We start from the raw sequence: 10,335 nt of genomic DNA on the forward strand, positions 1-10,335 counted from the left end.
CAAGCCTCTCCACCCGCGGAATCATCCCAAGCCATCCCTTGGATCGAGCGGAGAGGAAAGAGGCCCCACCGCCACCTGCGTCGATCGGGCTTTGCCTGTCAACGCCTCGTGATGGCGGTGGGGGAGGAGTGTTGGGAGGAAAGGGGAGAGAGGCGACGAGCAAGGGTTGCCCCGGGTCGCTCGCGGGGACAAAGCGTGAGAGGACCAGAACGAGCCTAACCCTAGCCACCAGTTCTGTCACCCCTATGAATGTACGCATGTACACTCTACGCCTATAAGCACCACCCTGATACGGAGCGGTCACAACATCTTTAGATTTGACGAAGCCACCACATGCGTTTCGTAGTCAACGAGAACATCTCCTCCCACTAAACGAACATTGTTGTGAAGCTTGAATGCGAGCATCAGTGCCAAGTCTAGGACTTGGATTACGATGGGCTGGTTCCACCACAAAGAACCTGAACATCTGAGCGTTCACAGGATGAAACAGAGTTGCACTTCCTCATTTAAACATACATGCTACAAAAGTTGTATAGATCAAAGTGAGTGTTAAATACTCATCAAATGTTCAGTGCATCCATGTTTATGATCCTGAAATAATCAGGAAACAAAACTAGACTACGATGATATGTCACAGAAGTGAGCTATTCCAAAAAGAAAAAGAAAAGAGGCTTACAGGTCAAAAACACTATGCGTGTATGACAGGATATGTACATGGTACCTATAATCACTTGCACACTACACATCCCTATACAACCGGCCGCTTGGCGTTCCTGTGCTCAATTCATGCTCCGTTTCAAAATTAAGATCCTGAATTATGTGCAGCTGTTGCTTGCTGGTACATATTAGATCTGGCAGTCTGTTCTTTGCTTCTTTCTTTCTTCCCAGGAGTTGGAGCAGTGCATGCAGAATGAATTGTGTCCACCCAGGGCAGTATCTACTACTAGCAGGGATGAGTCGTTAACCAGAAGCGGGCTATACATATCAATCGATAATTTTCTCGCCGGTTGAAAATAAATTCCATATCACAGTTCCAACAAGATAAAGAGTTACAGACAATTTGAAGACATCGTCCCAAGAACCTGCATTTTTGTTTGAAGGATGAGACGTGCAAATTGACAGTGTAATATGTTACGTAACATAAAGAGTTTAGGATCAGGGCAGACCATGCTGCAAGATGTATCCGGTTGCTGCTGTGCCAAATACACCAGCTAGAACCCCAGCTGTGTTGGAGAGACCAAGTAGTACACCCTGCAAGACAGGAAGTTCATCACCTTTTGGTAGCATATTCAGTACGACTTTACAGAACATCTAAGATTATAGTGCACTGAAATATTATGCTATAGTCAGATGATTACGGCGTATCGAGGACCGATATCTTGATGATTCGAGTATAGACCAGACTGAGAAAATGCATCACTTCCCTGACATTTAGAAAAAGATTCAGATATAAAACAGAGTTGCACTATACGAAGAAAATATTATCAACGACCAGAAGTAAAAGGGAGCCTCACCTGGCTACAAGCCATGCACAAAACTGCCAGTGCTGGTGAATCGATATGGCTCAGTTGACTGAGAAAAAAGGCTGGCCCTAAGAAACCAATTGATTGCATGATCTGCAACAGGTGGACGTGCATAGGGTAACAATATTGATGACATCTTTCTTTAGTACAAGTTCAAAAACTGGATCCTGGTTATCTTAGCCCCAGTGAATACATCACTGGGGAATATAAACTCAGAATATCAAAGTGTTTAATTTACCTTGCGAACCGTTGTCACTGATGTTCCTCTACTAACAAGTGTGTCTGCAATCCAACCACCAACGTTTGCAGAAATCGCCATTGTTAGCCAGGGAAGGACGCAGAAAAGGCTGGACTCCGTGAGGTTGAATTTCAAAACCTATTTTATATTAAGTTTGTCTTTATAAAGAAAGGGGTTTGCAGTTCATGATGCTCAATTAGGTAACAACGATGTTGATGGTACCTGGTTGTAGTACGTAGGCATCCATGTGAGCAAGATAAAAGTTCCCCAGTTATGGCAAAAGTGGCAAGCTATAAGTGCCCAAACAGGCGGTTTTGACAATATTACTCCCCATGGAATTGTTGTAACAGGCTCTCCTGATGTGGTTTGACTAATGATAAGCTTCTTTTCTTCAGCACTAATCCTCGGATCCTCAAGTGGAGTACTATAAGCCTTTTAAGATAACAGACAACAAATTCAGACATGATGAAAACAAAATCAGAGAAGTTGCACAGTAATTCACAACACCGAAGTACCTTGGCCGCCCATGTCGCGAACCAGACAGTCCCAAGAGAGCCGAAGGAATAGAAGACTGATGGCCACCCAAACTTGTGTATCAGGAATGGCGAAAATGCGAGTCCTGTCACTGACCCTAGGTACATCCCACTATATACAAGAGCTAATGATCTGCTCCTCTCTGATACAGGAACCCATTTTGAAAGTATATTATTCATTGCGGGCATGGCAACCCCCTGTTGCAAGAATTTATATTTTGTCATGTCCATGATGCACCGGTGTATGAAGAACATCAACTACAACTTTGTTTGCCTTTCTTCTCCTATTATATAATTTGGCCCTTCCCTCAGTTGGCTTATTCTCTATGTTTAAAGCAATATTTGAACCTAAGCTCTGGTACCCCTTATTTTATCACAATAACTTCACAGCAAATTCAGACAGGACGACAACTAAATCAGAGAAATGCAAACACCACACCAAATGGTTAAGTAGTGCAAATTACCAAAGGCAAACTGGAAGACACAGAATGCACCAAATGTTCAACTTCACCATGAAATTAGGAACCGTATTCTATGACTCAAAGTCACAGTGGTACAGTGACGTAGCTTTGTACAGTAAGGATGATTATCAAGGCTTACCTCTCCAATTCCCATAAAAGCACGCACAACAAGGAGAAATGGCAAGCCTAGCTTTGCCGCCACAGGCGTAAGAGCTGTGGCGACCGACCACCAAATCACCCCGAAACCAAGAACAGTCTTCCCCCCAACTTTGTCTGCCCATATCCCTCCTGCTATCTGCAATGACAATGGTGTTAGATACTACACTCAAGGGGAGGAGTAAATTGCGGATCTTCCATGAATCTTAGATACAAAGTGTGTGCATGTTCAGTATGAACCAATCAATGGTTGCTCCCCGGTCTGAACCACAGACCTGAGTTAGGAGGTAGCCCCAAAAGAAGGACGACTGGATGAGGCCGACGGTTTGCGGGTTCCAGCCGTACTCCGCGGACATGGGCATGATGGCAATGCTCATGTTTACCTGCAAATTAATAGCAACCATTGCTGGAGGTTCAGTAGCTATGGATGTCGGTGGTGAGGAGTGAGGAGGTGGGGGAAGCAGCCCAGCTAGGGGTGCGCACGTACGCGGTCCATGTTGCAGAGGAGGAAGGCGGAGAAGCAGAGGAAGACAATGGCCCAGCGCTTGGGGAACTGCCCCTGCTCCTCCACCCCCGGCTCGGCGTCCTCCAGCAGCAGCTTCCTTACCGAGTCCAGCAGCTCCACGCCGCTGCCCTCCACCTGTTCGGCATCCGCGTGCAGCGGCTTATCCCCGTCCCTGCGCGATGGCGGGGTGTCCGGCTGGACGTCTGCCCCGCGGAGCGCTCGCCTCCGGACTCTAACGCGAACTCCGTTGTTCGCGAGGAGCCCTGGCCCGGCTCTCTGGGACGGCGAGCCGCCGTCGACGAAGCAGCGGTGCGGCGGCGGGCCGCCGCTCCGGCACTGGGTGGAGAGGGAGAGCGGGAGCAGGCGGAGCATGGCGCCTGTCCTCCCCTTACCCTGTGCACGGACGTGGCTTCTCGCTTGCGTGCTCGATCGGCTCGGCGCAGATGCTAGCTAGCTAGCTAGCTAGATTTTTGACTCCCCGGCCTCCTCTGGCGAGCTGGAGTCGACGATGGGTGCGAGGGAAGCGTCGAAGTGGCCATCGTGCGCGCCTGGGGCAGACGAATGGCTCTCGTTGGTCGACCACCCCGACGGGACGATTGTGTCTGGCTATAGGCTATCTGCGCACCGCAGCTCGCCATCTGGACGCTAACGTGGCATGCCATGCATGTATCATCTCATCTGCGTTGCATTTCTTCCCAGGGACACTTTTTAAAGGGACTATGTAGGTGCCCGTGCGTTGTGAGGGAGTAAAAAAATTCAACACAATATCTTCTTCAAGTTTATGCCTAGCTTAAATAAAAAGCGTAATGGAATAGTTCATGAACTAGCAAAGTTAGCTAGGTTGGTTTTCTCCTGCAAGTATTTGGATGGATAGCGCCCATGATATTTGTAAACAATGCTACTTTACTTATGAATAAATAAAAAAGAAGTTTATAAAAAAAAAGAGAGTTAAGGCCATTTGTTGATCGGGCTGCGGCTGGCATGTGGGCCAGAACCCAAAATGGGCCCTATTCTTCTACCTTTTCCTTCTAAGCATCTAAAAGCATCTATAGTCGGACCTGCCAAATCAGACCCCCTATTTGTCCGCGGATGCGCCCGGGCACGCCCGCAGGCGCATCCTGACGGGCCCTCATATTTTCCTCTCGACATTCACATATCTTAAGTTCGGACTCTCAAATCCATGCAAATCCATGCACGTCGATCATAAAAGACAATGTCGCACGTAAATAACAAATATTGGTATGGAATATAGATAGCGTTTACATAAAATTTATTTTAAGTGCACAACTCAAGCACTAGCTCCTTGGTTGTGTAGCGACCCGACCCGAATGGATCAAGTCTCTGTGCTTAAGTGTCATCCGTGGATCGGTATGCTGACACACACAGTACTCGAGGATACCTCAATCCAAATAGCGGAAGTAACAAGGTTGTGGATTCCCATCAACACCAACGGCAAAGTTGAGTGTAGAAAATCGTAACCCTAACGTATCACTCGTCGTAAGATAATCATGCAACATGAGACGTTGCAGCTACAAAGGGTCAGTACATTGAATGTACTGGCAAACTCACACCATAGAGAGAAATGATGAACAATGGCTATCACTACATGCATATTTGGCTGGTGGAAAAGCTCTATGGTTATAAGGTTTTGCGAAAAGCCAATTTTTTCCCTACTGCAAAGGAATACATTTTATTTAACTATCATGGTGGTTGTTAAACATTGAGAGTGTAGACACCCTCTCAATCCCAATTAAACACCATCATTAAAATCCAACAAAATTAATTAAAGTCACATGATGAGATTCACATGATAATCCAAGTACTAGATACTCAAGATGTCCATAACCGGGGACACGGCTAATCATGATTAGTTTATACACTCTGCATAGGTTTATGCACTTTTCCCCACAAGACTCGATCTCCTCCGTTGGGATTCTCGCACTACATGGTGTTTGAGAAACGGATGACCGAGACATAGTCTTTCAAAAGCGCTAGCACCTTATGATCGGGTAGACCGTTACACCTACTTGAAGGAAATATGCCCTAGAGGCAATAATAAAGTTATTATTTATTTCCTTATATCATGATAAATGTTTATTATTCATGCTAGAATTGTATTAACCGGAAAATAATACATGTGTGAATACATAGACAAACATAGTGTCACTAGTATGCCTCTACTTGACTAGCTCGTTGATCGAAGATGGTTAAGTTTCCTAGCCATAGACATGAGTTGTCATTTGATTAACGGGATCACATCATTAGGAGAATTTATGTGATTAAGTTGACCCATTTTGTTAGCTTAGCACTTGATCGTTTATTTTGTTGATATTGCTTTCTTCATGACTTATACATGTTCCTATGACTATGAGATTATGCAACTCCCGTTTACCGGAGGAACACTTTGTGTGCTACCAAACGTCACAACGTAACTGGGTGATTATAAAGGTGCTCTACAGGTGTCTCCGAAGGTACTTGTTGGGTTGGCGTATTTCGAGATTAGGATTTGTCACTCCAATTGTCGGAGAGGTATCTCTGGGCCCTCTCGGTAATGCACATCACATAAGCCTTGCAAGCATTGCAACTAATAAGTTAGCTGCGGGATGATGTATTACGGAACGAGTAAAGAGACTTGCCGGTAACGAGATTGAACTAGATATTGAGATACCGACGATCAAATCTCGGGTAAGTAACATACCGATGACAAAGGGAACAACGTATGTTGTTATGCGGTCTGACCGATAAAAGATCTTCGTAGAATATGTAGGAGCCAATATGAGCATCCAGGTTCCGCTATTGGTTATTGACCGGAGACGTGTCTCGGTCATGTCTACATTATTCTCGAACCCGTAGGGTCCGCATGCTTAACATTACGATGACAGTTTCATTATGAGTTTATATATTTTGATGTACCGAAGGTTGTTCGGAGTTCCGAATATGATCACGGACATGACGAGGAGTCTCGAAATGGTCGAGACATAAATATCGATATATTGGACGGCTATATTAGGACACCGGAAGTGTTTCGGGTGATTTCGGAGAAAACCGGAGTGCCGGAAGGGTTACCGGAACCCCCCGGGGAAGTATTGGGCCTTAGTGGGCCTGAGGGGAGAGAGAGGACAGCAGCCCAGGAGGTGGCGCGCCCCCTCCCATGGGGAGTCCGAATTGGACTAGGGGAGGGGGCGCGGCCCCTCTTTCCCTCTCCCTCTCCCTCTCTTTCCTTCCCCCTTCTCTCTTCCTAGTTGGACTAGGAAAGGGGAGTCCTACTCCTACTAGGAGGAGGACTCCCCCCTTCTTGGCGCGCCCCAAGGGCCGGCCGGCCTCTCCCCCTTGCTCCTTTATATACAGGGGCAGGGGGACACCTCTAGACACACAAGTTGATATTCGTGATCATTCTCTTAGCCGTGTGCGGTGCCCCCCTCCACCATAATCCTCGATAATATTGTAGCGGTGCTTAGGCGAAGCCCTGCGACGGTAGAACATCAAGATCGTCACCATGCCGTCGTGCTGACGGAACTCTTCCCCGACACTTTGCTGGATCGGAGTCTAGGGATCGTCATCGAGCTGAACGTGTGCTAGAACTCGGAGGTGTCGTAGTTTCAGTGCTTGATCGGTCGGGCCGTGAAGACGTACAACTACATCAACCGCGTTGTGCTAACGCTTCCGCTTCCGGTCTACGAGGGTACGTAGACAACACTCTCCCCTCTCGTTGCTATGCATCACCATGATCTTGCGTGTGCGTAGGATTTTTTTTGAAATTACTACGTTCCCCAACACTACTTTCCCCTACATCTGCTAGTCTACCACTGTAAGAATTCGCACTACTTAATCAACTATGCTAGAGCCCATAGTAGCTTGTGGCTGCACACAGAAGTTTCTAGCATGAATAATCTCATGATCCCTTTGAGCCTGGGTGGCGGTCCATAAAGAAAAACAGGCAATCGCTGGAATACCCAGGTGCCTCAATCCATCCAGATGTGTGTTAAAGTTGCCACCTTAAGTAAGCCATTAATTAACAATCTCACATGTGTCATGAATACTCTCAAACCCAATCCACGTCTACGAGCATAGCATGGCAATATAAGCATAACGTAATAGTAACTCCCAAGGTTTGAATGCAGGGCAATAGGTTCCTACCTCATCAACTACTTCCTATTACCCACATGTTATCAATCCTACTCATGCAATGTTTGAGGTTGAAACTAATGCATAAAAACTAGGTATGAAAGGAATATGATCGAAGTGTGAACTTGCCTGCAATATTGATGAAGATGATTCGCACTCATAACTCTTGATAGATCTACTCATCTCACTTCGGTCAATCTATCGTAAGCAAGCAATAGTAACCACACATAAGCACTCACTCAAAAGGTCAGAAAGATCGAAGAAGACGATTCAGAAAACATCAAAACCAAGCAAATAATTCTTGCAGTATAAAACAATTTCTAATAGTACCAAAATTATGTGAATTTGGCCTTATCAGAAAGTTTAGGTCAAGAGCTTCGATTTGCAAAAAGAATCAATTCAAACGGAGCTACGAAACTCAAGTTATGAACAAACGAAGTTTGAATTCAAATCTGGTCTAATTCAAATTTTAAACTTTCAAAAACATGTTTGAGTTGGATTACTAGATAGAGGAGATCGTAACGAAGCAGTGGGCGTTGGTTTCGTTGGATTTGGACAAACGAGTGAAAAGTTTCGAAGGTTTGAGGATTAGGGGCTAAACGGTAAAGAAACTAATTACAAATAGGTCCCTGACTAAAACTAACAGAAAAAGAAAAGACTAAATAACGAACGTTCGCTAACTAGTTCTAAATATAGAACGTTCTTTGAATATATCTAACTAAAAAAACTAAACCGGGTTTTTGAAACAAAACCGAAAAAACCAAGAAATCGATCGGGGTTATACCGATTCGGTGGTTCCACGAGAAAAACCGACGAACGGCGACGACGGTTGGCGGCGGTAGCGGGGCTCCGGCGAGATCTAGCAGGGCAAGCGGCAGCTACGGCGAGGCAGGGCAACAGTGGCGGTGTGCGGCGCGAGGTGCGCGGCAGTGGGCGACGGCGAGCGGCGGCTTGCGGCGGCGGGCGGCAGGCGGCGGCGACGTGATGCGCGGGCGGCGGCGGCGCGAGACGCGAGGAGAGAGAGGGCCGGGGTCCTCGCCTTCTAAAGGCGGAGGGGGAGGCGATGGCGTGGGGAAGGGGAAAGGTGGCGGCGGCGGGAGGCAGTGTCCGTGAAGGACACGACGGTGGCGGCGGCGTGCCGATGTTGGAGTCGGGGACGAAGGCGGTGGCGCGGTGGGTCTGGGCCTGGCAGGAGCTGGGCCGGCCCAGTCGGCGAAAATATTTTTTTTAAAAAACACAACGGAAAATAAAATAAAATAAAATAAAGCAAACTAAAATAAAATAGAACCTAGGCATATAATATATCAAAATTTTCAGAAAAACATTGTCTACAACGTGAACATTTTCCTAGCATTAAATAAAATTCAAACAAATTAAAATAAAGCAAAGAGTGCTACTGCCCTACTATAATCCAATAAACATCATTTTAAGAATACCAAAATGACTTCAAATTTATTTATCTCCAATTTTCTGATGTAGGGAATCATGTTACTCTATTTTCCATGTATTTTGTTTTTGGTGAAAAATAATTTGAAAAAAAATACAAATAACTCCAAATTGAAAAATAATTTCCAAAAGGACTTTGAATTTGATCCTTTTAACTTCCAACTCATATTTCATATATTTTGAAGAAGTCATTTTATCTTCTCTCATGAAAATCATTGAGTTACTTGAAGTTTATGAATTTGAAATATTTTCAAATGAAATTCAAATATTTTCAACAACCTTTTCATTTAATTTAAATGGAAGAAGTCATGTCATCTTCTCTCTAGGTTTTTGTGTTGAAAAGCATTTGAATTCATGGAGATTCATAAAAGCAAAATGAAAGTTTGGGAAAGTCCTTTTATTCCCTCTCATTTAACTTTCAAAAAGTTTCGAATTTCACTCAACTTCACACAATCAATCAAACATTCAATCAAATCTATCTATTTATTATAACATTCCAAAATTTAGAATTTTGGGATGTTACAGGTTGTCATTGTGGGTCCGCATGTGCTGCACAAGATCATTGAGTAGCCGCGTGTGCAGATGATCTCGAAGATTCTGATGCATCTGCAGGAAGTTCATAAGCTTAGCCGCATCTTGATATTCCGGGATTTCAACTTGTCCTCCATGTGCTTCAAAATCATGGGTTTGGGCTACACCATCACCCTCATCCTCGACAATCATATTGTGCAAAATAACACAACATGTCATCAGCTGCAACAAAGTTTCTGATTCCCACATCATTGCAGCTCTCCGCACAATTCCCCAACGAGCTTGAAACACACCAAATGCCCTCTCCACATACTTCGTAGCTGCTTCATGGATTGTTACAAAGTGGCTATGTTTATTGCTATGCGGTTCAGATATGGTCTTCACAAACGCCGCCCACTGAGGATAGATACCATCGGCAAGATAGTATCTCATGTTGTAGTCTCGGCCTTTGACGGTGTAGTTGCACGGCGACGATTCCCCATTGCAAAGTCTCTTGAATACCAGAGATCGTTGAAGCACGTTGATGTCGTTGTGAGGACCCGACATTCTAAATAAAGCATGCCAAATCCATAAGTCATGTGATGCCACCACTTCTAGTATGATGGTGGCCTCTCTGGTGTGACCTTGATGCATTCTCCGCAAACCTTCGGGGCAGTTCTTCCATTGCCAATGCATACAATCAATTGACCTGAGTATTCCTGGAAACCACCTTGCCTCTTCAATAGCCAACAACTTCTCTGTGTCCTGCGCATTTGGTTCTCCGAGATACTCAGGTCCAAACACCTCCACCACGGCGCGGGTAAACTTGATAGTAGTC

At 45.3% G+C, this 10,335-nt stretch overlaps 1 protein-coding gene across 1 annotated transcript; it reads right to left on the bottom strand.

Moving 5' to 3' along the window:
- Positions 1-479: 479 nt before the first annotated feature.
- On the bottom strand, positions 480-3,887 carry LOC125544136 (probable anion transporter 1, chloroplastic; the record flags this gene model as incomplete). The annotated part of the gene is given in 10 exon segments (XM_048707716.1): positions 480-1,082; positions 1,167-1,251; positions 1,359-1,424; positions 1,515-1,616; positions 1,762-1,899; positions 1,984-2,193; positions 2,277-2,492; positions 2,895-3,050; positions 3,187-3,294; positions 3,399-3,887. Coding segments are annotated over 10 exon segments (1,569 nt in total). The 3' UTR covers positions 480-984.
- Positions 3,888-10,335: the final 6,448 nt, after the last annotated feature.

Source organism: Triticum urartu, chromosome 3 (assembly GCF_003073215.2).
Source record: "Triticum urartu cultivar G1812 chromosome 3, Tu2.1, whole genome shotgun sequence".
Classification (NCBI taxonomy): domain Eukaryota; kingdom Viridiplantae; phylum Streptophyta; class Magnoliopsida; order Poales; family Poaceae; genus Triticum; species Triticum urartu.